Here is a 25,899-nt window from a genome sequence, read left to right on the forward strand (position 1 = left end):
TTCCCTTTCACGTCGATGTATATGTGCCTGTTGTTCATTGATGGAAAAGTTTGAGCGTGGAGGCAGGGGGATTCCTGTCTGGAAGTCTCCACCCCTTCTGCAGGGAGTCTCTGTTTTCCCAGAGTGTCGGGGGTGTTGAGGTTTTCCTCCAGCCTCTCGCTGCTGGGAAGTGGGATGCTCTGTCTGCAGGTGAGGGAGAGAGCCCTGTACGGGACATTCCAACTGTGCCAGGCAGGTTTTTAACGTGACGAGATTAAAACACAAACAAAACACTCACTTTGAGATCATCGTGGATTCATACAGTGTTGGAAGCGATAACACCCGGAGATTCTGAGAAGTTGCTTTTCACCCAGTTTCCGCCCAGTGGAAACGTTGCACAATGATACCACAGTGCCGCAGTCGGACAGTGAACCTTGTGCATGTTCTGTAGGTTTGACATGTTCCTGTGTGAGTGTTAGGGTCTGTGCAGTTCTATCACATAAAAAGTCTTGTGATGACCACCGCAAGTCAAACCACAGAATAGTCACATCACAGAACCCCAAGGGGCAGCCTCTTAGAACTTAGCTGACTCTCCCGCTCTCTCCCACGCCAAACCCCAGGCAATCACGACTCCTCCACCTGTAATTTTGTCATTTTAAGCGCTCTCTGTAAATGGAATCACATGGTATGTTTCATTTTGAGATTGGGTTTTTAACAGGCTGGCCACTTTTAATCCATTGTTGCCAATCTTTGCAGCAATCCTCCACGTTAGGATCATGAATTCTCTTCCATCAGCAAGAAGTGCCCCCTCTGGCGGGCACAGGGGCATGCCCAAGACCACCCTGCTGGTCAGGTAGTCAGGAGGGAGCGTAGGTGCACCTGACCAAGGCCTTGACTCCTTTCATAGGACCTTACTTCCTCCTGGGTCCAGGTATCTGTTCTCTTTTTCCCTCCCTCTGCATTTGAGGCAAAGTTGAAGTTGTTTTCCTACAGTCTGAGCCTTGGTGTGTGTGGTGCTGGGCATTGAGCCCAGGGACTTGAGCCTACCAGGCAGGTGCTCTGAGCTGCGGTCCCATCCTAACTTTTTTTTTTTAAATGTGAGGCAAGCACTCTACCAACCGAGCTATGCCCCCCAGCCCTCTAACGTTTCAGACAGATCGGATCACATTATTTTAGACGATGGGTGTGTTTTGGTACAGCTCTGTTTGGGGCCTTGCTCTTTTCTGTGCTGACCTTCAGCACTGGACACTCCGGCACGTGTGATGAGGGTCGTTGTTGTGTGGGATGAAGAGAGACCTGCACACTGTCTCTTGGGTCCATATGTGAGCATTGTTGGCTTGCAGCACATCTGGCTGAGTGCCTAGCCTGGTAGGTGAGGTTACTGTGGTGCCAACATACTCCAGAGCCGCTGAGGCACAACCCCACTGCAAACAAGGAGCCACCAGCACACCGAGGGATGGAGGGAAGGCAAAGGATGCAAATCTATGAACCACAGTAGCTCCAATACTAGAAAACAAGGCTTTTAAATCTCTGTACAAATAATGGGACTGGGGTTGTGGCTCAGCGGAAGAGAGCTCGCGAGACACCAGGGGCTGGGTTCAATCCTCAGCACCACATAAAAATAAATGAATAAAATAAAGGTTTAAAAAAATAAAATCTCTGTACAGGATGCAGTTTTTAACAAGACGGAGAAACAGCAAACTGTGGGTTTCTTGGCTCTGAACCCCCAGTCATGCCCATTTTTCAGCATCTTTGAGCTGGCTGCCCTCTGCCTGGAGAATTCTTCCAAGATCTCCGTGCGGCTCTACTCTGCCCCTCGTCTTCCTATGGGTCTCTGCACAATATTACCTCCAACCTGTGGCCTTTCCTGATATTAAAAACCACAGCCCCCCACTTAATTCCTCCCCATCGCTGTTTGATCTCATTGAACGCACCCTTCTTCTCCTCCTGCCCCAGCCTACCCAGGTTTGTTCCTGCTGGAATGCAGGCCTCGGATGGGCGGTGGGCGCAGCCTGTTTTGTTCACTGGGTATCCTCAGGCATGGACGAGAATGCAACAGATATTATTTGAGTAAATGAGTGTTTTTAAGAGGAAAGTGGGCAACCGCCCGGTTATAGGACACAAGAGAATAATCAGGCCTGCACACGTAAGCAGCTGGTGCACACTCATTTAAAAAGGTTGAGTCAGTTGAGTCCGGATGCGCTCTTTTCTCGCCTGCTTGGAACATGTCTCTGGTAGTGACTTTTCCGATGGAAAATGATTGACTTTGGGGAGCTCTTTGAGGTGTGTAGGAAATTAACCAGCAGATCTAGGTAATTGAACCTTGCAAACTATCCTAGAAATGTTTATGCTTCTGCCAAATTGAAGCATGAGCTCAGTGTTTGCATAACCACCTGTGTAATTACCCACGTTAGCACTGCAGCATGTATTTGCTGAGCTACACTCTTCAATTTTGCAATAAAAGTATTTTCACATGTTGGCTGCTGCTGTGAAAATTGGTTTCTCTAGCCCTGGAAAGCCCGCGCTGCTGTTTTGACTTGGGGGTGTGGTCTGGAGCCGCACAACATTTGCTTTCTTGGTGGAAGGGCGAACGTGATGGAAATCAGCTTTTGGTTTCAACTTCTCTTCTTTGGGCTGTTTTTGTTGGTGCAAGGAAAGGAAGAAGACAGAAATACTGCTCTAGGGAAGCTTTAGGGGCTGTGTACCCGGCTGAGGGCACAGTGTTGGCTTGGACAGAGCTGGGTCTGGTGGGAGGACGCTGCTGAGTGGGGAGTCTGGTCTCCCGGGGGTGCTGAGTGGCGGGAGGGTAGCTGCTGCTGAGGAGCAGGAAGGGGTGCCCCAACACCCCCAGGACCCAGGTGTTTGTGGTGTGTCTGAGTGCCCTTCCTGCCCCCTGGATCCTGTGTGAATTAAGAATGACCTGGAGGGCGAGAAGTGGAGAGGGGAGAGTTGAGAGAGAATATTCATGCAACAAGGAAGGAAATATGTTTTGGCACAGGCCTCGGTGACTTCCAGACAACCCCTTTCCATGATCAGGAGACACCTCTTACCCACCTCCCTGCACTAGAGTCAGACCTTTCTGTTGGCAGAACAGGCATGAAAATTCTGAGCACAGCTGTGGAGACTCAGACATGTCAATCATTTGGTGCGCCTGTCAATCATTTGATGCTCTGGGATGCTCCGGGGAATTGGCTGCAACACCTTCCCTTTGTTAGTTAAAGGTAGTGCTAAATTTAAATAGCTAACAGGGGTCAGACACCACTTATTTAATTTCTGAGAACAGACGTTAGCTGTCTTTTTCCCAAAGGCAATAAGCCTGGTGGAGGTACTTAAATCACGCCTTTTCCATTTCTTGAAATAATTTCCATTTCCCTGCCCTAGAAAGTAGACCATCTCAGAGAGGTTGAGAGAGAATTGCAAAGCCACGTGGGTCAAATCAGCTCAGTACATCACTCTGAACTCATTGAGCAGACAGCTAACACCACCTAGTAAGCACCAACTGCATACAGATCAGTGGGTTCAAACGAAACCGAAGGTGGGCAGTTTAGACTCGACTCAGTAATGTCACCCAACACCAGCTGCCGTGGGAGGTGGGTCCCTGGTTCGAGGGTCCATGTGTGTCTGGATTTAAGTGTTGGGTGCATCTGTCTAATTCTGTGCTGGGGAACAGGGGTCACTCTTGAGAAGACCCAACCCATAGCTCATGGTTACCTGGCTTTAGCATAGGTGGCCCTGTGCCACAGACACCAGGAGAGTGTGCCCAGGCCTCTGGCTTGGTCTTAACTCCCCGTGTGTCCACCATCCTTGCTGCCTACTGACAGTCGAGTGTGTTGCTCTATTTTGATGTTTTTTCCAAGTTGTTTCATAAATTACCGCAGCTGCTCAAGGCTCCCTTTGCCACTGCTCGCTGCCGTGTTTTCACAACAGCCCCGCAGCTGTGTGGGCCAGCCTGCCCCACCCCTGCCCCTCCATCTGCCCCTCGCACGGCTTCCCTGCTCCCTGTGCAGCCAGGTGGCAGGTCCCAGTGAGCTGCCCACTTTCCGTCCTCGTCCTTCACAGGGGACCCCTCCTCGCCCAGGGCCCACCCTGGCGCACTGCTGCTCTCCGGTGTACAGAGCTGCTCCTGAGTCCTGGGCGTGCGCGGGGGTCGCTTTCCCCAGACTTGGGAACTCCAAGGTGAAGGAGTTTTCAGATTAAGCAGCGGTGGCCGCCCTGGCCCTCACCTTGAAAGGTCAGCTTTACTGAAACTGTGCAGTAGGTGGCTGGCGTGTCCCAGGGCTCCCCTCAGGGGTGGCGCTGCTTACCTTGGATGAGCCCTCTTCCCAGTGGAGAAGTGTTTCTGGCTCTGACCGTTGTCCATACGTGTAAGGTCCACTGGGAGCTGTTGTCCTTGTCACCCAGCTGCTCTGGCTCTACTCCAGTGCACCCGCAGCAGGCTGTCACACTGTCATGGAAACGGTGCCTTAAACCCAGAGTGCGACGCCCGTGTCTGTCTGCTTGCCAGCCGCATTAGAGAGCAGAGATCAAGTGAGTGTGGGTATGATGACGGTAATCAGACCTGGAAACCGCTCTGTCGGGGGCCCTCCTCAGGCTTCTGTAAGTCTGTGTTTTTATTTCAGAACTGGGGTCTGGGGGGCAGCAGGAGGGGCAGCCGGAGGGGACAGGGTTCCTGTGGCCTCGTCTCTGAGCTTATGAGGCCCACGTTGCACACGGCCAGTGGAGCAGACCAGCCTCTCCATCCCTGTGCTGAGATTTGAGGGCACATGTTCCTTGTCAAGTAAAAAAGACCCAATGACTTGTCCAGTGTAGAGGTCGTGGACAGTAACTGAAAGCTACCTGAGGGACACGACCTAGAAGGAGTACTGTGTCACCTGCTGCCTGAGGGACATGAGCTAGAAGGAGCACCGTGTCACCTGCTACCTGTGGGACACTACCTAGAAGGAGCACTGTGTCACCTGCTGCCTGAGGGACATGAGCTAGAAGGAGCACTGTGTCACCTGCTGCCTGAGGGACGTGAGCTAGAAGGAGCACTGTGTCACCTGCTACCTGTGGGACACTACCTAGAAGGAGCACTGTGTCACCTGCTGCCTGAGGGACGTGAGCTAGAAGGAGCACTGTGTCACCTGGGCTGCCTGATGGAGCCCCGCCTCGCTGCACCTGTGGCTGGGGCCACACTGGATGAGTCTGCCTGCAGCTCTGCCCCCACCCCCAGCCTTCCCAGTTAGGGAGTGGGGAGCCTCAAGGGCCTTGTACCGAGAGGCGCTGTGTGACTGAGGACAGCAGCCTTGGAGTCACACAGACCCTGGTGGCAATCCCAGCGCAGCCACTTCCTAGTGTGGCCTCCAGCAAGTGCAGCCTGTGGGAGGCCCACAGAACTGGAGAGCTGTGACCACCTGAGGGTTCTTTTGGGACTTTAAGTGACCGGCTAACTGCCGGGAGGTGTTGACTTGGGCTCTGAAGCACATGATGGAGCCTGAGGTCCAGCTGGGCCGTCCGAGGGTGTTCCGGAAGGAGCAGGCTGCACCCTGCTATGAAGGGTGGGGGGCTTTGAGGAGCTGGGCTGGGGCCATGCGTCCTGCTGGCCCCTGTGCAGGGGTATGGTTGCACTTGCTGGGCTTTCAGTGGGACCCTGTGGTGTGTGCCATTGGGCTGGGTGGAAGAGGGCTGGAAAGTTCTGCAGAAGTTGGGACCTCCCAGCCTACGGGAGAGTCACCTGCACAAGCTGTCCCGGTCCCTGAAAGCTGGCTACGGTGAGCCCAGGCATCAGGCAGGGGGCGGCCCTTGCTCTGCTCGCACTGTAGCCCTGGGCCTGCTCTGTGTGGGGCTGGGTGGCTGCACTCCCACAGGAGCTCTGAAGCCCTGACGCTAACCTGAAGGTCCCCGGGCTCCTTCTGCTTTTCGTTCTCTTTAAAGTCGCAGACCTCACTGTACCAAGTACCACCTCACTGCACCAAGTACCACGTCACTGTACCAAGTACCACTCACTGTACTAAGTACCACCTCACTGTACCAAGTACCACGTCACTGTACCAAGTACCACTCACTGTACCAAGTACCACGTCACTGTACCAAGTACCACGTCACTGTACCAAGTACCACTCACTGTACCAAGTACCACGTCACTGTACCAAGTACCACTCACTGTACCAAGTACCACCTCACTGCACCAAGTACCACGTCACTGTACCAAGTACCACTCACTGTACCAAGTACCACGTCACTGTACCAAGTACCACTTACTGTGCCAAGTACCACCTCACTGTACCAAGTACCACCTCACTGTACTAAGTACCACCTCACTGCACCAAGTACCACGCACGCTTCCCCAGTCTGTGGGGCTGTCAGGTGCTGTGTGGCCTTACACCCAGGTGCAGCACAGCACAGTCTTCAAGTTCTTTCCACGGGTTTTCCCCCTTTCCTTTCCTCACCTCTGTGGATTTCATTATACCTTTAAAGGACTCTTAAAGGCTTTAAGGACAACAAGGCTCAAATTAGGTAGCAAGAAAGGTTTATTTATGGGAGGATTCTGTTTATTTTAAAGTCATATTTTTGGTAGATTTCGGTTATGAAGGTTAAATAAACCCTGTCAGCAGAGGGAAACAGCACATTTGATTATTCTGTAAAACAACTTTAGTTTAGTAATCTTTCAGGTTATTTTAAAAATACAGTATTTTATTGAGTACCCATCATTATGTGTTGCTCTAAAGCAGGGTCAGCAACCTTTTCCTATGAAGGGCTAGATAACAAACATCTGGGTTTCCTAGACCACTCCCAATCCTAGATGGTTGCACTGTCGTGGAAAGTAGCACTATCACACAGCACTATCACACAGCTCAGTGTTCTGCAATAAAATCTTATTTGGAAAAATAGATTTGGGGCCAGATTTGGGTTTCTGAGGTAGCCTGCTGACTCTTGCCTTCCAGGAAATGGTTTTTTTTGGAATGTGAAGGTAAATAGAAATTAAATCAGATAAATCACAAAATCTTCAGATCATTAACTCCACAATAGGCTTTTTGAAACCTCCCATGGTGGTCCACCCTTATCCATATTCCAAAAATATCATATGGAAAATTCCAGAAACAAATAATTCATAATTTAAAAATTGCGTGCCATTCTATATAGATTGAAGAAACAGCTCACTTTCTCCCTCCCAGGATGTGAATCATTCCTTCGTCCAGTGTATCCACATTTTATACACTACCCACCCGTTAGTCACTTAATAGCCATCTTGGCTATCAGATGCACTGCTGAATATCAGTGTTTACATTCACTCTTATTTTAAAATGGCCTAAAGCACAAGGGTAGTGGTGCTGGCACTTGTGTCACAGTGTACTGTTATAATTGTTCTATTTTATATTGCTGCTAATGCCTTACTGTGCCTAATTCATAATTTAGGTCTGGCGGAGGTGAGTATGGAAAGGCGGAAACGGTATAGCTAGAGTTCGGTACTATCCTCGGTTGCAGGCATCCACTGGGGGTCACAGAACCAGTTCACCACAGATAAGTGGGGGTAGCTGTATTGTTTGAATTAAATTTTTGTAAATAAACCCTAACTACCATTACAGCTCTTCTGTTTCTAAATCTTTGGTCTAAGGTTCAAACTGAGCCCGTCTTCATTAAGCAGCCATTTCTGGAGTGTCTCCTTCCCGCTAGGCTATGGGGAGGCTGTTGGAAACTTGTGAGTCACTCAGACAGGAGGCTTTCCACTGGGCAGTGCGGTCGGGACTTGGTGCTTGTTATGGCCAGATGGGGACTCCTGCCTTAGACCCCACTGGACACATGGCTCCAGGTGCCGGGGACGCTGCACTGCAGACACCTGGGCCCCGCTCCTCTCTTCCTGTGCATGTGTGTTTGCCAGATTTTCGCCTCTTTATTTGTGTGCCATTAGAGAAAGTCTGTGAGACAAATTTACAAATGGTGAAAACAGCTTAATGACTTAGTTGTCAAAATTCCCGGTCCTGATGAGTCAAGAGATGTGTTTTCCTGCCCTTTATAGTTCTTACTCAGTCACTTAAGTTCCGTCTTTGAATTTCTCTGTGTCCTGCCAATCGGATTGTAAACCAGCCCTACCAGGTTGCAGAGGGCTGTGTTCCAACTGAGGGTCCCCTGCAGTCGGGCATCCCTGGGGCGTGCTCATGGGCCGAGCTTCTGGCCGCTGCAGACTGGGCGGGTCTGCGATCTGTTACTGTTCACGACTTCTGATAAGAAATGTCTGCGTTTTTTCCACATCAACAACCAGTTTTCAACTCTTGAGACACCGAGTGGGTGACGGAGTGATACTACTCAGAATCAGTGCAGACCCCGCCCACCTGAGGGCTCAGCCTGTGCACTGTCCCCAGGATCCATGCCAACTGCGTGTCCAGGCCTCCTGTACTGCTGACCCATGGATGATTCAGCTGAGCCTTCTTGGGCTCAGGGATTTCCAAAGTGGCTCACAGACCCGGTGTCGAGTGGCCAGTCTCTTCTAAAGGATATGACCGGCATCAGCTACAGGAGGAGCTGTGTAGGGTGAGACACAGGAGCGGGCATGGCGCTTCCGGGCCCTCTCCAGGTGTACCCCCTCCTAGTGCCCCGGTGTTCCCCAACCCAGAAGTTCCAAACCCCCAAACTTAGGTTTTTGGGAGGGTACCTTATGGTGCCATTGTCGGTTTAACCATCGGCCACGGATGGTTGTCTCAGTTTTACCCCCAGAGGTTGGGAGTGAGGTTGCTGAAAATCCATCTCTAACCACCAGCTCTTAACTGGAAGGTTCTGTGGGCTCCACCAAGAACCCCTCATGGGCCTGAACTCAGTGTGATTGAAAGGGCTCCTTGTGGCCATCAGGATGTGCCTCTCACACCAGGAACGCCCAGGGAGCTCAGCACTCTGTGCCGGGAACCGGGGTGAAGGGCCCGGAGCCGTTCCTCACTGTACCCTCCCACTCCAGGGGCCTGGGCAAAGGGGAGCCGGGCAGCTTGTGCAGGGAAGGCCCTGGAGTCCAGGCGGGTCCTGCTGAGCACTGTGGACAGGTGTTGTGGGTCCGGCTGTGGGGACTTTAGGAGCCAGGAGGACATTCCGACGTGATGGAGTGTGGGAGAGAGAAGGGTGTTCCCCAAGTGGGCAGTGATGTGAGACGGTCAGCACACACCAGCGGAGTGGAGTGGAGAGGAGTAGAGGGGGATGACGTCAGGGTTCTGGGCAAGAGATGAGGAGGCCCAGCCCAGAAAGAGGGTTCCTCTCTTTCAACGCGTCCCATGACAGAAAGTGTGGTTCTTTGAGGTTATGGAGGGAAGAGGAAGTACTTTGGGTTAAGATGAGGCACGAAACATTTCCAAAGCCAGACAGGGTCCGCGTGGGGAAGGGTAAGTTCAGAGGCCCCCGCCCCCAGCATGGTTGGGCGGCAGCCACGCAGCGCTTGCGGGCCCTGTTCTGCGGGTGCCGGGGCTGTGCCGAGCGCAGGTGCGTGGAGTCAGGAATCCACCGACACGGAGCTCGCTGCACGGGACGCTTCCCGAGTGGCCCTCGCTGCAGTGGCACCCAGTGCCACCCAGTCTCTCTCTCATTGCTAAGCAGTCCACTGGCTTAATAGGTTAAGTTTCCTGGTGACAATCGCCAAATTAAAAATAAAAATACTGTAAAATATTGCCAAACAGTACTGCAAAAATCACACCGTTTTCCTGAGTGGACTGTGAGCTTCTTCCTGAAGCAGGACGCTGAGCGGGGGCCGCACGCTGCCCTCCCACTGTTCTGAAGTCCTGTTCCCGAGCACTACAGTGATTCATACGACTAAAGACGTCTGTGGGTTTATCACCAGCTTGGCCTAAACGTCCGTAAGATGCCTGCCGTGGACATTATCCGTTGTTTTTTTTCAAACAAGAGATTTCAAAAATTGTTTAGACTTCTACCTTCTCTTTTGTGGTGTGGGAGTTGAAGCCGGGCCTTGCTAGGCAAGCCTCTGCCGCTGGCCTCATCCCCAGCTAGTTTTCATTAATTAGTTTATTTTGATGTGAGGCTGAGTCCGGGGCCTGGTACCCACCAAGCACGCACTGTACCCTCGAGCTACACCCACCGCCCCAGCTTTTAGGTCTGGTTGCTTAATTTGATATAAAAGCCAAAATAAATCTGATGGAGATTTCCTGAGAGGGAGGTGACTGCAGAGGGCCCCGCAGGAGCAGTGTCCTTGTTCCTTTCTGCTGTCTATTCACGTGGTGGCAGTCTCGTCTTTGTGTGAGCGTAGGTGGCTGGTGGCGTTTCCGCCCAGCATGGCTCCTCACAGGTCATCGCCCGGGGGAGGTTGGCCAGTATGCTGCTGGACTTGAATGGGGAACCCAACCCTGGGCCTTAAAGGGTGGAGGGCCACTGGGCTGTGGGCCCTGGGCGCGGGTGACTGGACGGTGATTGGCTGGACGGCCGTCCTTGGCAGAAGCCCCGGGCGCCTGCTGCCTGCCCTTCTCAAGCTCTGGACTGCGTGTACCGAGAGCCTCCTGGACCTGGAGGGTGGGCCTGGGCTGGAGTTCGGTCCTCTCCTTGCACAGCCAGGGGTCATTGGCGCTTCACTGTTCAATGCGGAGACCTCCAGCCACCCGCGGCTGTCTACGTGTCACGCGCCAGTGTTGAGTGGAGCTGTCCAGATGAAGAGCCCCTCCACTGCAGCAGCCGCAGAGCAAGGGCACGCTGACCCAGGTGCTCGGGGACACTGTGTGGAACAGCACTGCAAGATGCGGCTGGACTACAGCACATGGCACATGGCACCCAGCACCCGGCACTCGGCACACAGCACAGTCTTGTACCCGGCAGCCGTTCCGCTTCTAGATTCACAACCAAAGCCTTTGCCCCTGGCGTGTCCACATCCTCTTCCTTACGGTCAGAGACGCCGTAGCGTTAGAAATGAGCTCCCACCTTATGCTTCTGCTTTACACATATTCGGGGTTCACCTTAGGCAGCCTGTGTGGGGTGGTGTGCTACAGGGACCATGTATGGCTGACCCTGTCCACCTGTGCCGGTCCCACAGGTGTGCCTGCGATCGTCGGGCCCAGAACTTCTGAAGGACTGCAGCCTGGGCTTGTACCTGCGCGTCACATTCCTGCCAAGGCCACCGCTGGAGAGAGCCCTGCCTCACTGCGGCCCCCTCTCTCCCCGTCGCCAGTTGCTCTTGGGGTTTTTGTTCCGTTGATCTCAGCTGGTTCCACAGGAAAAAAATCCCTTCCTCGACCCCCACAGCCCTGCCCAAGTTTGACGACTGCTTTCCTGTCACCCTGGGTCTTTCCTCTACATGCCAAACAGACCTGGCTCCGTCAGCTGCTCCTGTGTGACACGTTTTGTCAGCTGTCGCCACTCTTGTGCCGACTGACACCAGGGGCAGCTGCAGTCCCTGATGGAAAGGTTCACCTTTCCTGTGAACGCAGGTCGCACTCCGCACCTCTGCAAAACCAGTCTTTCTTGAGCTGGGGAAAAGGCTGCTCATATCGACACGCAGAAAATATATAAACTGATAAAACGAAGTTTCCTTTGGCAAAAAGTAACACAGTTGTCTAATGATGTTAATTTTAAAGTCAGAAAATATCATTTAATCTTAATGAAAACAAGTCTGCTCTTTACAGTCTGTATTGTGTAGAGGGGTGTTTTGTTTTCATTTTGCCGTGCCGGGAACTGAACCCAGGGGTGCTCGGCCCCAGAGCGACATCCCCAGCAGTTTTCATTTTCATTTTGAGACGGGGTTTCACTAAGTTGCCTCGTCTATCTGGAACTTCTTGTCCTCCTGTCTCAGCCTCCTGTGTCGCTGGGATTACAGGTGTGTACCACTAGAGTTTGGACGGAGTGAACAAAAAGTAGTGTCCTGATCTCCCCTCCCTCCTTCCCTCTGTCTGACCCTCCCTCCCTCCCTCCCTCCCTCCCTGGGTCCTCAGCCAGGGATGAGCCAGAAGGCTGGTTCCCCTATGGAGAGAGGCGTAGGAGTGGATTTAACAAGCCTGGCCCTGGGGGTCGCGGGGGCTCCCTCAGTGGCCTAGAGAGCTGAGACCCTGTGCCACCTCAGCAGACTGACTTTCTGTCCTCACCTTTGAGTTTCTGAGACGGGAGTGACACGTGCAGCGGCTTCTCATGGGGATGGGGTAAGACTTGGGGGCACGGTGTCAGAACGCAGGCGAGGGTCCTGCAGGGCCACTCTCTACCGGATCTCATTCTTGTGCTTAAAGAGCGTTGTGGCGCTCATCCACAAGCCTCCTGGCTTCTCCTGCCCGCATTTATGTGCCTTCCTCTGTGGCCGTCCAGTGTTTAGAGCTTGTATCTACCGAGAAAGGGCCTGGGCCCTTCCCATCACGGATGGCCCTGTCGTCTCCCCGCAGTGACAGTGATGGCTTGGGGGTCATTCCGTCCTCACGGTGGCTTGAGGAGCCGAGTGGTGTAACTAGTCCGTTTTACAGAAAAGGAAGTTGAGTCACAAGAGGTGAAATGATCTGCTCAACGTCGTGCCCTTTGGGGGCGTGACGTCCCATGGGCTTGGGCAGGTGTTTTTCCCCCCTTTAATTCATAGAATGAATGGAGTAAGAGCCCATTTAAGAATGTGAAAAACAGCCTGGGCAGCTCCGAGTGACCCAGGTTGGGCCAGCGACCCCTCTGGTGCAGGCGAGGGTTATGCAAGGGATTAAATCATGGCCTCCTTGGGGACCAGTCGAATGGACGGGCCACTAGAGTTGCTGGAGGGCCTGAGGGTCTCATGTAATGATTCACTGGAATAGTTAGACATGAAGTGTTTTAATAAGTAACGATCAGACATTACGTGTCTGATTTTACTTAAAAGAAACCTTTATTCAGAAACAGTGGCTTCTTTGGAGCATCCATGAGAAGATCAGTTATTCCCGCAAAGGAGCAATGCCTACTTGGAAATGTCTTAAGTTACAGATTTATTTCCTTGTGCCTTGGTAGAGGAAAATGGTTTTGGGGGAAATGTGTCAAGGAATGTTTACTTTTAGCGTGAAATATGTTATGATCGATGGCAGCTTTTAGACAATTTATGGGAAGGCGTATCTAATTGCATTTCACAAGGCATCTTATCCCTTGAGAAATATTGTCCCTTCAGGGTTCTTTCCTCCTCATCTCAGTTACGTTGTCTGAGTGGAGCCACACGGCCCTGAAGAGGAGCATTCAACCCGGTGGGAGCAGGACTCGTCCAGGTGGCTCACCTCCGTGGTGTGCATGGGGGTCTGCGCATCTGCAGGCCCCTGGCTTGGAGGACCCCACGTCTTAAGAGTGAGGCTGCTGAGGTGGGTGGGTGGTATGGGGAGCTCCCCTGGAGGGCACCCTGGGACCCAGCGCTCAGCCTGGGTGGAAGGCGGAGCGGAGCCTTTTCATACATCCAGACAGAGGCGATCCCTACAGTAAATAGGGAAAGCCACCAGGAATCCAGATGACCTGCTTCTGAAGCCAGGACACTGGCTTCTTTGGGCCGGACAAGGGTTTATAAAATTTAGAAAATAATAATAATAATTAAAAGAAAATGATAGAAGAAGATCCAGTGGAAGGAGGCTGTGCTTGGTGACCGTCGTGTGGGCGTTCACGTGACCATTGGCTTCAGGATCTGTGTTCTGGTGGCAAAGGAGGAATACCAGGGGGCGGGCAGTTCTGTTCTGACTGATTTTTCCTGTTTCAAAGTTTAAAATAGCGTGGCTTTCTAATGACTTGTTTGCAGAAGTAAGCAGCGGCGTACCTGGGCCCCTGGCGCCCCTTGCTGTGTGTCCTGGGCTCAGTGTGTGCCCTGTCTGAGCCCTGCAGGCCCTCCCAGCCTCCTCCCGGGCAGCTGCAGGTGACAGGCAGGAGGAGCAGGACGCTGGCCTGGCCTTCCTGTTGGTGGACTCCAGCCAGGGGGAGCAGCTGCACCCCCTGGGCTTGTCCTGGGGCTGCTCCCGGGGTGAGGGGCCGGGCGCCTCCCTCCACCAGCCTCCCGCACAGGCTTTTCCTCCTCAGGTGCACCCCGCCAGGTTCGCCCACCCCCTGCCCAGGAGCCGCTCTGCCTTCACGGGGAATCCAGTGGTTCTTTCTGTTTAAAGCCTGTCTGCTTCGTGACTTACCAACCCACATCGTAAGTGGCACACCTGCATTCCTCCATGGCTACCACAGGGTTTTGCAGAGTCCTCACTGGGTCAGAGGTCACAGAGCTCACCAGGGGCTGCGCCAGGGCCAGCCACGGGGACAATACCTGAGCATCATATTTTAGTCTTTAGGTGGCTTCACTGTCTCACAGTGACAGTCTGTTTTGGGGGAGATGAACATGCTTCCCTGCCAGGAACCTTCCCTCCCCAAATCCCAGAGCAGTGGAGCCGCTGGTTCTCAGCAGCCGTCCTGTTCACTGTGCAGAGGGGACAGTCCAGACTGTCCTCCCCCCAGGGCCCCTGCACAGGACTTGAGTCCCAGGGATGGCTTGCTGTGCCATGAGGAGCATATCAAGAGAGAGGCTCAATTCCTGGGGTGCTGCAGGAACATGGTCTTATCAACTGACAGTTGTGGGTTCAGATTCTAACACCAAGTGTCACTGGGACAACTTAAGCTAAATCTTACAACATGAGGGTCAGGGCTCCTCACTCTCAGGCTTCAACGTGACAAGGTGATGCCTCTCCATTCCTGACAGGTTTCAAAGACACTGCCTTTTGCCAGGCCTGGTGGTGCCCACAAGTAAATCCAGCCACTCAGGAGGCTAAGGCAGGAGGATCGCAAGTTCCAGGCCAGCCTCAGCAACTTCAGTGAGACCTAGTCTCAAAGTAAAATGAGAACAGGGGTGGTAGTGCCCCTGGGTTAATTCCCCAGTACCACAAGAGTAACCCCGAAACCAAAGAACCAACAGCCCGAGCCAACCCAGGGAAACGGGTGTGGGCCTTTCTTGGGCAGGTGACTGTCACAGAGCAGACTCTGACTTGTGTCAGCTTTCCAAAACCCAGTCACCACAGCGTCTTCCCCGTCACCCTGGAGCAGGCAAAGCCCTTCCTGGAGTCTTGCTAAGGTGGGAAGCAGTTTGGATGTCTCTGCTCATCAAAGGGACCCACGCAGAGTAGGCCAACCCAAATCCTCAGGGAGAAGCCCTCTCAGTTAAAACAGAAACAAGAACAATAGCTGACGTACTCATTTTGGTGAAGATTTATGATACACCTCTAGTTTTACGCTTTTCTTGCATTTTGACACATAGTCTGTTCCCATATTTAGCGTATTTAGTATATTTATTTCACAGGAACTGATGCGAACAATGTAAACTTATCTTAATGTTTATGTTGGCTTGTCTTTGTTTTTCTGACATTGTGTCTCAGCTCTGATTTCATAATGTCACTTAGGAATGTGGCTGCTAATTTTAACACCCTAGCCATGGGGGAATACCCCCCCCCCCCAAAACCTGTAGCTTTTCTAATCGTAAAGTTTCTAGGAACATGTTGGAGCACATAGTAAGGGCTGTCAACTTTTTAAAAACTGCTCATACATGGCACATACCTGTAATCCTAGAAGCTCAGGAGTGTGAGGCAGGAGGATCAGAGTTCAAAGCCAACCTCCACAACCTAGCAAGACCCTGCCTCTAAATAAAATATAAAAAAGGCCTGGGGATGTGGCTCAGTGGTCAAGCACCCCAGGTTCAGTCCTCAGTACCCAAAACAAACAAACAAACAAACAAACAAACAAAAAAAAACAACAAACAACAACAAAAATCCCTGCTCATGAAGGACGCAGTCCCTTGCGTCGTAGTGACAGGACACAGCTGCTCAGGTTTGTCTGCTGGTGAAATTGTGTTCTTTTGCAAGTGTCGGTGTCCCTGGGACTCAATTTCCTCATTCTCAAAATGATGAAGTTCAGCTGATGACTGCAAAGATCCACGCTGAACTCACCGAACTGCCCTCTTCATCTCCTGGGTCATGCAGTTCAGTGACATAACTGGGCTTAGCCTGAGGGTTTCAAAGGCAAGATTAATGGAAGCTCACTCTCCAGCTGTCGGCCAGGAGATTAGTCACCAGTGCTGCCCTGTCACTGGAACCTGGTAGGACTCAGTGATGATCAGTGGATTCCGCTCTGTCCCTGGTCCCCGCCGCCCACCTCTCCCTCCTCACTGCCGCTGTGTGTGTGGGCCTCCGGCCTCGTGGGGCCTGTGGAGGGCTGAGGCAGGGGCCACAGGACAGACAGTGCCGCTGCCTCCCCTCCTGGTGGGCGATTCCCAGAGCCCATCTGGCTCCCGCCCGCTGGAATCAGGCAGCCAAGGATTTGCACGTAGTTTTCTTTTTTCTCATTTTCAAGTAATCCTCCTCTTCTTACCTTCCTGAGTCGTCCTCCTTTCTTCTGATTAAGCTGTAGATTTACTCTGTGAGAACGGACTGTAATTAATCTTTCTCTGCCTTGATTTTTTTTTTTCCAACTGAAAAATCATGAGATTAGCTAATAGTAGCCTTTTCACCGTGATCTTGGCAGGAAAAACAAGATAACTGATACCATGAAGTGCTTTGAACTGGGAGCAGGAGGGTACTTCAATGACAGGAGGACTTTTCTGTCTATTTTTATGTGACATTTAAAACGTTGGCATTGAGTACACGTCAGGGAAGGGAGCCTCCTTCTGAATGGCATTGCTAGGATGACGGATGGCCTCCAGAATGTCAGAGTCGCATGCAGAAATCAATGACACAGGCTTAAAAAACGGTGAAGACCAAGTCAGACAGCCTTTCTTTTCCAACAGTACATGCAGAAATGGGAGAATTCAGTGGTAGGTGAGGACGATAATAGAAAGGACATAGACTCTCAGATCTTGTGGATCTCTTTTGAACTTACCCTTATTATATAATTCAAGAGGAAAGGGGTAACATAGGATTCAGGAGTGTCTTGTTGTGTAGTAAGTTTAGTGACTTCTAGAGGTCTCAGTCTAATACAACAGCCTCTAGCCACAGTAACCTAGTGATTGGTAAATTAATAAAAATGTTAATAAAACATAAGTAAAATTAAATAGAAAATTCAGTTACCTAGTCACACTAGTCCCTCAAAATGTCCATGAGCGGCCACCTGTGGCTAGTTCCTTCTGCCTCAGGATGTGCAAACACAGAACATTCCAGAAGGCTCCATGAGAGATGGCTGTTGTGGGGGGGATGAGAAGAGGCCAGAGGACTTGGCCACCCTCCTCTTCCCTTGGTTGCTGTTTAGAATTTGAGTGGACTCTTGTTTTACATGATCGTGTTTCCAGTGTGTGTTGGAAATCCCTGAGGCCCGGGTTGGGATTTGAACTCCAGCAGACACTCTTCCTGTACCGAGAACGAACATGCCTTCAATTTGATCATCTTCAGAAGGTCCCGGAACGATCTCTGTGCTTTCAGTTCTCACTTCTTTCATTTAAAAAAATCCCTTACTTTACAGGCACCATGTTGGGAGACCAATCTAGGAGCCAGTTAATCATGCCAACTTGATTGTTGTGTGGTTATTTCATGAGTGTGAACTGAAGTGTCCCCTCTAACAAGGGAATCCCCTCTTTTATTCCAGTGCACTTGTTAACACCCCCCCAGGGCTCCACCGCAGTGCACACCCAGAGCCTGCCCGCCCTTCCCTGTTCCCAGGGCTCCCCACGGCCTGCACACATCCCTAAATGGCTGCAGCTGCTCCTGCCCTGGCTCCCTGCTTCCGCTGTGCCCTCCTGGGCACTTTCAGTCTGTTCTCGGCACCAGTGAGAGCCAGCCCTTGAGTGTCACTTACCCTTAGCTGCTCCCCACCTGGCAGGGGAGAGGAGGCTCGGCGAGGGGCGCTGCTAGCACTGCGCCTCATTTGCTCTTTGTGTGACAGCTCCCTGTGGCTTTAACGAGCTGCGCCTGAGGCTCCACAGTTTATCCTGAAACTTTGAGCCACTTGGCCAGGTGCTTGGTTCCTCCAACAGGTAAGCAGTGTTCCTGTTTCCCTCAAGCGCTTCTCCGCATAGCCCGATCTCATCCACCTGAAGCTTCCAGAGATAAAAACATGCTGTTTAAAAAAAATTAACAACATCGCTCCCATTAGCTTGCCCTTTCAGCAGGTCCTGGTTTTGAAAGATAGGTGGCCCTGTCACTAAAATTCATGGTCAATAAAATAAATTATGATGATTTCTATATATTGTACAAGTTTTCCCCTTCGGTACCTTGATCTACTCTCTATAAATTGACTTTTCTGGATTTGACTCAGTTGCCCTACTGACATCATCAAGGGCAAAATCAAGATGTTTCCCTCAGCTGTCTGAAATCCTCCATTAAAGTACATTTCACCTGCCCTGCATCCGTTGCTGATGTGAGGACCCCAGAGCTGCAGAGGGGAGAGCTGAGCCGTCCTTCTGTAACAAAGGACTCATTTTTGGGACCCAGTAGGCAAGGGCTGGAGGTCGGCAGGTGGCACTTGTACCCTTTGCTCCGTTAGCTTATCTTTTCTTCATTCTGTATCTTGGCGGGGAGTTGGGAATCAGGTAGTGGACTGGTTTGAAGCAGGTTGAGGTAATCCGCACACAGCAGGTTTTTAGGTACTTTCCTTTTAGGATGTGACCAGTAATGGAAGAGGAAGGATGTGCCAGTCAGCGAGAGGCAGCAGGCGAAGCAGGCAGAACTGAAGCTGATCATCGGGTTCACAGATCGGAGCACCTATGGCCTCCTAGGTCCTGAGTGTTCTCAGTGGACACTGGAAGAATGGCAAGGCTGTGTCCACTCGCTCAGCAGGTACAGGGCACCACCCTTGTGCTGGGCGCTGCACTGGGCCCTGAGAAGCAGAGCTCTGAACAGGACAGAGGTGGGACTCCCAGGCACCTTGCAGTCTGATGGGGTTGGTGGGTATTGAGAGCCGGATCCCACGAATAACTGAAATGACCGTGTGTGTCTGTGAAGAGTGTGAGAGCGTGACAGGGAGAGCGGAGGCACTGGACTTGAAGTCCTAGGTGGGACCTGAAGGCGGACTCGGGCGCTGGGTCCAGCTAGCGGGAAAGGACAGCTTGATGGGATGGCTTTGGACGCACCGGCTGGGCAGAGCCCTTGCCATGGAGGCCTACTCCTCACTGGCATCCAGTGTGGCCGGGGTGTGGTGTGGCTCAGCAGGGAGGCAGGGCCCAGTGTGCCCCAGAGAAGGGACCTGACTCCATGTGGGTCTCTGGAAAGGTCAGGTTTAGGTCTTTCATAGGCAGTTGACTTGAGGGACCAGGGCATCTGTGGGAGGCTCCTTGAACTGGACCAGGAGGTAGCACATGAGACATATGTAGGTGGGCAGGCTGCACTGCACTTGGAGGTCTCCAGACAGGGGGTGGAGGTGACAGGGCCAGGATTCTGGACTAGAGAAAGTTTGGATGGCTGTGTTTGTCACTGAGCAGGGGCTCTTGGAGGAGGGACAGGTCCTGGAAGAAAGACCTCGAGTTTAGTCGTTGATGTGCAGAGTTTATGGGTTGGAGAGACGTGCAGCCCAGTTAGTTAGTTAGATCTGATGTTCCGAGAGAGGCCTGGGCTGTGTGGACAGGGGAGTCGTGCGACTGATGGAGGTTGTGGGAGTGGAGGTAGCTGGGAGTGGACATGCAACCAGAGATGACCGAGGGGTGCACACCTGTGGGAAAGACGGGGTCAAGCATGAAGGGCTGTGTCCAGTGCTCCAGAGAAACCTGGCTAGAGGATGCTAAAAGGCATACCGTGCATCTAGCAGCCAGGATGAGGGGGGCCTCGGCAAAGGAAACGGAGCTGTGAGTCGAAGCCAGGTCTGAGCGTCACGAGTGAATCTGAGCGGAGCCTTTGGGTTGGGAAGTCGTGCTCAAGGGGAGAGGGGATGGGGGGCAGCAGGAGTCGTGCAGGCTCCAAGGATCGAGTCTGGATGTACCCGTCTCTCTGTGGAGGAGGAGTGCCTTTGGTTGCTCGGCGTTCCTGCAGTGGCCAGGGCCCAGGTGAGGGCAGGGTCCCCGGCCCCCAGCCCTTCAGTGGACGTGCAGGCAGCTGTGGAGGCTTGGAGTGGACGGCAAGTGGATCTGTTCTGGTAACTTCTGTTTCTCTGAAGTTGGCGGCTAAGTCAACCTCCCAGGGGCACGGGGAGGGGTCAGCTGGCCGAGTGGCCTTGTCCTCCGGCTGCTCTTGAGCCTGGGAGGGGTCTGGGCTGGGCAGCCAGCTGGGCTCGGCCAGGGCTGGGCTGTGCGTGGGAAGTGCGAGGGCAGACTCGTGGGTGGAGGGTGTGGACCAGGGAGGAGGGGTTCCAGCCGGGGCTTGGTGGGGCGAAGGTAGCTGTGCTGACGGAGAGGGAGGCTCGGGGAGACCTGCTGCTCGGGGACAGGGAGCCAGGGGTGGGAGGAGCGAGTGAGGGATTCGTTTCCAGGGCCTCTGTGGCTTCTCTACCCTTAACACACACAGGGACCCCGGGGGATCTCGGTGAGATGAGATTCTCACTCCCCAGGTCTGGCGGTGCCCAGGTTCTGCATTTCTAACCAGCTGCTAAGTGATGCCCGCCCCGTGTCCTGTGCATCAGCCTTGGAGGAGAGGGCCGAGAGCTGGGGCCTGATGGAAGTCCCCGAGGTGGCTGGCGTGTCGCTGAGGAGGGTGCCTGCCTGTCGGCCTGAGGCCTGGGTCTGGTACTCAGCCCTGGAGAAAAAACGCACTCAAAAGAACCCTCAGGTTGGCGCAGTTTCAAGCCATAGCAAGGCCCAGGGTGTGTGGAGTGGACAAGAAGGTCCAAGCCTCCGGGGTGTGTGGCCAGCGCTGTTCCAGCACCCTGTGTGGGTGGCCTGGCGTGGTCTTTTTTCACCCTCGGTGAGGTCAGGTGCAGTCCCCTACTTTACAGACCACGGAGGGAGGCGCCGGGAGGCCTCCCCGGTCAGCCGTGCCTGTGAGTGGTGGAGCTGGACTCCAGCAGGGCTGTCCAGCTCCCAAAGCCAGTGCCTGGGTGACCGAGTGCAGCCTCCGTCATCCCTGGGTGACAGAGTCGGGTGGCTAGGGAGGTTTTCAGTCAGTCTGAGCATCGTCTGTGAATCAGATGGAGTGTGAACGGGTGTGAGAGACGTGGTGCCAGACCCTTTACACACCCCATTTGATCCTTGCCGCTGTCCTGGAGTTCACTTCGAGGTGACACAGGTAGGATTCAGAGAGGTTGGGTGTTTGGCAAGTGCATCTGGATTGGTCTGTGTCCCTGTGTCCAAGGCCTGTGGTTCCTTCAGGCCACAGCCCCGAGTGGGAATGGAGCGTCCCTTGCAGTCTTAGGTAGACTCCGCCCCTCTGGGAGCCCCCTCGCTGACCCCGGCCACATGCTGGAGACGGTGTGTGCTGGACAGATCCAAGAGGAGCTGGCCTCAGGGTGTGGCTGTTTCTAGCTGTTGGCCCACACCCCGGAGGGGCCTGGTCTTTCTTCCCTGTGGGTCCTGCAGAGCTGTATTCTATCTGAGGACACTTGTATGGGCTCCTTGGACATCAGTGTCCTCACAGATGAGCGCACAGTAGGTCACCTCTGGTTCTCGTGTTGGGATACCTGCTCCCCAACTTGGAAGTGAGGAGATTGGGGCTTGGAGACGTGAAGTGACTTACCTGCCCGGTATCCCTCGGCTCACAGAGGCGGTGGGCAGCAGCACGGCGTGCATTGGTGGTCAGTGTGAAGGCCGAAGTCCTGTTGTGCTTTTCCCGTGTTCCCTGAACCATCGTGCCTCTGCTGTTTGTGAATTGAGTTCAGACAGATATGGCTGCGATGATGTGGGGTGCTGTAACCTGCCACCCAGGCTCACCCAGGGCTGAGGGGTCTGGCATTGTGAAACCTGGTCCTGTGGGACTGAGCGGGGGTCCGACTCGTCTTCTCTCATGGCCCCTGACAGCCCTTCGTAGTCACCCGCTGTTTGAAGAAGGCCACCGCTGCTTGCCAGCTCTCACGGGAGCCTTGTCTGCAAGAACGCCGTCTCCTTGCTCTGCCCTTACGAGGGTAATGTTTTCAAAGAGCAGGTGTGGCAGGTTCCAGAATTTCCTCTCAGCTGGTGTGTTGAAGAGGATCCCATATGTAGTGGCATTCAGACAGCAGATGCTTTGAAGTAGCTGTGGGAAAAATGAGGTGTGCTTCTCTCCTGCTTTGATAATGCTTCCCAAGTTTGCAATAACGACAACTGCTCCGAACTGTGGGTAACCATCCCGTTTCTGCAGGATGGCGAAGTAACCAGGTGAGAAGAAATGGATTTGCACAGGTGTCAGTGCATGAACACCCCCTGTGCTAGGCACTGGCACGGAAAACCGGCCACCGTGGCTTCTCGTCCCCGGCGCGAGCATCTGTTGTTCTAGACAGCAGGGACCTGGCCGGCTCGGGTCCTCTCCGCAGCATTTACCAGGGCCTTGTCACCCTAGAAGCCCCCTGGAGCCACAGAGGAGGAGGGCTTGGATCTGGGAGGATCCCAGAGCATAGGGCAGGAGCATGGAGACCTGAGCCGGCCGCTTCTAAGGCCTGCAGAGGTGGGGCCTTGTTCACGGTTGGGTCACTCGGCTGGCTGCTTCACTCGGGCCCAATCCAGACACGCCTTTCCAGTTTAACACTAGTACTTACACAGAAGCAAGAACAGTGGACATCGCACAGCTGACCTCAGGTGCGGGCTCTTGGTGAGCACTGCACAGAAGCTAAGGGAGTTAGCCCCACAGCTTGGAAGCTGGGTGCCGGCGTTTCTGTTAGTGTCAGAGGAGGAAACCGAGGCAGAGAAGGTTCCGTGGTTTGCCCCGGGTCATGTAGGTCGTGAATGCAGAAGCCTGGGCCAAACCCAGGTAACCAGCCCCAAGGTCTGCCCTCTGTCCCTGAGACTGGGGCTCAGCAGCCCTTTCTGGTTAGTGCTTTAGGCCTTGTGACATGTCTGCTGAGCCCTGGGCTGTGTGCGAGAGCAGGACAGGCGGTGGACGAGGGGCTGTGGCGGGGCTTCAGCCAGACTTTATTTTCAGGACCAGGCAGGGGCTGGATTTGGTCTGTGGGCTGCAGCTTCCGGACCCTCACTGGAAGGCAGGGCATATTCCGGGGCACCCCCAGTGTGGCAGTGCGCCCACGGCTGCCCATCCCGTGTGGTGCTTGGGGCAGGGAGTGCGCTACAATGCATGTCCCGCATTCCTCTGGGGTAGTGTCTGTCTTTGTGCATTGGCCAGAAAGGACGTCGGTCATCGGGCTGTGTTGTTAGGAGGCTCACAGCCAAGACACAGATTTTATTCTCTCCACTTCCTGTGTGACCTTGCACAGTCCCTCCATCTCTGTCACTCGTAACTCACTCTGGTGATAATGAGCCTGGCCGCCTGCCTCTCCCTCACCTGGTGTGCTTGAGTTGGATCGATGGCCCTGTCACACGTGGAGCTGGGAGTTTGACAGCGGGCAGTGTATGAAGTGGCATTCATCATTTAGTTTGCTTGTGAATTGGAGAACATGCTGGGGTCATGGGACGGTGGTTGAACGTCTGGCGTGCAGGGCCACTTTTCAAGGAAAGGTGCTCCCGGGGGTCTGTGCGGAAGGCGGGTCGCAGGGCTCGCGGGTGGCCTGTGCAGCCTCGGTCCTCAGGCGCTCAGGCAGGGAGACGCTGAAGCAGGCACTCTAATAAAGGTGCAAGGAGGGGAATCTGCGGCCAACCCAGACTTACATTCTCCATCAGAAAGTTCAGGCTCCTCTGCTAAACTGTGAAGTTGAGCATTACAAAGCGTCTTTGTAAAAGTTTCAAAGTGAATGTTTGAAGTTAAAAGTTGAATGGCGACTTGTCAGGGAACTGGGCTGCGGCTTGCATTTCAGTAGGAGGGAGAGGGTGGCGTTGGGGGGGGGGGCGGCTGGGCTGGCATCCTGAGGCCTTCCCAGGAGGGCAAGGGCAGCTTTGCCCCTGGGGTGGAGGCTCCTTGGCCAAACACACACTCCCTCTGCGCCCGAGGTTGTCTTGTTTTTTTTTTTTTTTTGGTGACTTTTTTAAACTTTGTAAGAAAATCCTTCTCCTTCAAGGCCAAGCATGAGTGTGGAGCTGAAAGTTTCTCCCCAGGAGATGCCCTAGTGTCTTTGGGTTTTGTTTGCTGTTGACAAAAACCATGATTTAAAAATCTAGCGGTTGTAGTTACGCGATTTTACTTTGTGAATCCAAGTCAAAGGGGCTCTTATTAGGTTCTGGTCCGAGCTGGTGCTGGGTTGGGGTTGAACTACAGGTGTCTTTGCCTCAGGTGCCCAGCCTGGCCTGGTCCAGCCGAGGAAGCCTTGCACACTCTTGTCGGAGGCTTCCCAGTTTGCTGGTCTCGGCCTGCAGTCTGCTAGAAGTTAGCCCACCCTGTCAGCTCTCCAGCTGGGAGGTGGCAGGGCCAGAATTTAAGTCCAACACACCCAGGCAGGGGGCCACCCCGGAGCCCTGGGTTGCTGGGGTGAAGGGTCTCAGTGCTGAGGCTCCCGTGTCCTGGGAACACTCCCTTGCTCTACAGTAGAAGTGCCTGCTACCTGGCAGCTCGGCTGAGGGGGCAGGTCTGCCGGTGGTTGTGTACCCAGCAGGGAGCCGCGGCCCCCTGATCAACTCAGTGTGCGTCCACCAAGCACCAAGCGAGAGGGTGAGGCTCGGCTCTGTGAAGGCGCGGCCCTTGGAGTTTTCCTCTTGCTGGAGAACATTGCCACGTGCTTCCTGGTGGGTGGGGAGGGTCCTGGGAAGGGTGGGCCAACTCTGCGGATCCCTGGATCCCCGATGTCACTCCCACCTTGTTACATGTTTTCTAACACCCGTCCTGTGCCTCTGGGGAACCTAGCTGGCTGCCAGAAGTGGGGACCAGCCGGCACCAGGCCTTTTCGGCTTATCTGCTGCCTTCCAGAGCGGCACTCCCTTGGGATGGGTCTCTTTTCAAACAAATTATGTTGGCAGATGCCTGCATACTGCTGCCCTACCAAGGGCGGCTTAGCACAGGGGCCGAAGGTTCAGGGCGTTTTGTATTTGGGAAGACAGTTTCAGAATTTCGCTGTTGGGCTGTTGAGGAGGGCAGCCTTGAGCTCTGTGGGTCTTTCCGGTGTGGCCTGCGCTGGGCTATGCCATCCTGCCAGGGCAGAGCACGTGGAGGCAGGTGTGGTAATGTGTCCACCTGGCCCTGTCATCAAGAACCTCCGATTTGGGGTTAACAGATGGCCCCAGGTGTGAATCCTGTTCCTGTCCTGATGGTGCGACCTTGAGTGAGTGTCACTGCTGAGTCTCAGCTGGTGGCTCTATAAAATGGGGGTGTTGCTTGAACATGGCTTTCACGAGACTGTGTGTGTCTGTGTGGTCAAAGGCGTCTGCTCATGGCACGTGGGGTCGCTCAGTGAATGGAGGCTGTACCAAGGGACATGCCCCGCAGCCTGGGCAGCACAGGGCATCCTGCTCAAGTGCCTTCTCTTGGGCTGATGCTTCCTGGTACATTGTTTGAAGTGCTTAGTGCTTTTGAGCCATGTCTGTCCTGAGAATGTCCTCTAAGTTCTGCAGGCAGTGCTGCTACGCTCAGCTGCCTGACGCCCGTCCACCAGCCCCTGTGCTCCTCTGCTCCCTCTCTGCCTCCCCGGCCTGCGCCCTGCGGTGCTGCTTCATTCCTGGCCCCGAGGGTCTTAGTGGAAAGCAAGGATTCTTGCTTAGGGGAAGAGCAGGGACTGACTCTCGGTCGTGGTGGTCACAGATGAGAGTCTCGTTCTTCACTGTCAGGAGTCATTTGTGATCCTCTTCTTCTTCTTCTTCTTCTTCTTCTTCTTCTTCTTCTTTTTTTTTGAGAGAGAGAGAGGTGGGGGAGGAGAGAGAATTTTTTTTTTTAATATTTATTTTTTAGTTTTCGGCAGACACGACATTTAGTTTGTATGTGGTGCTGAGGATCGAACCGGGCCGCACGCATGCTGGTGAGCGCGCTACCGCTTGAGCCACATCCCCAGCCCAGTGATCCACTTCTTAGCAAGAGTCACTTCTAAAGCCAAAAAGTGCGAATGACACAAGTCCGTGCTGTGAATGGCCCGACGCTGGCATTCAAGGGAAGGTCTGGACCTGGGCTGTGCGTC

General features: G+C 53.6%; 1 protein-coding gene across 16 annotated transcripts in view; it reads left to right on the forward strand.

The window, feature by feature from the left end:
- The window catches only part of Carmil1 (capping protein regulator and myosin 1 linker 1), a 230,180-nt gene that overhangs the window by 65,355 nt on the left and 138,926 nt on the right, over window positions 1-25,899 (forward strand). The window contains exon 1 of one of the 16 annotated variants that reach the window (XM_078020630.1): window positions 18,492-18,635. The exons of the other annotated variants lie outside the window; for them this stretch is intronic. Coding sequence (XP_077876756.1) covers window positions 18,606-18,635 — 30 coding nt within the window. The 5' untranslated portion in view covers window positions 18,492-18,605. Of the gene's footprint in view, window positions 1-18,491; window positions 18,636-25,899 lie in introns of those variants that run through there. 16 annotated transcript variants of the gene reach the window in all.

Source organism: Ictidomys tridecemlineatus, chromosome 8, assembly GCF_052094955.1.
Source record: "Ictidomys tridecemlineatus isolate mIctTri1 chromosome 8, mIctTri1.hap1, whole genome shotgun sequence".
In the NCBI taxonomy this organism is placed as follows: domain Eukaryota; kingdom Metazoa; phylum Chordata; class Mammalia; order Rodentia; family Sciuridae; genus Ictidomys; species Ictidomys tridecemlineatus.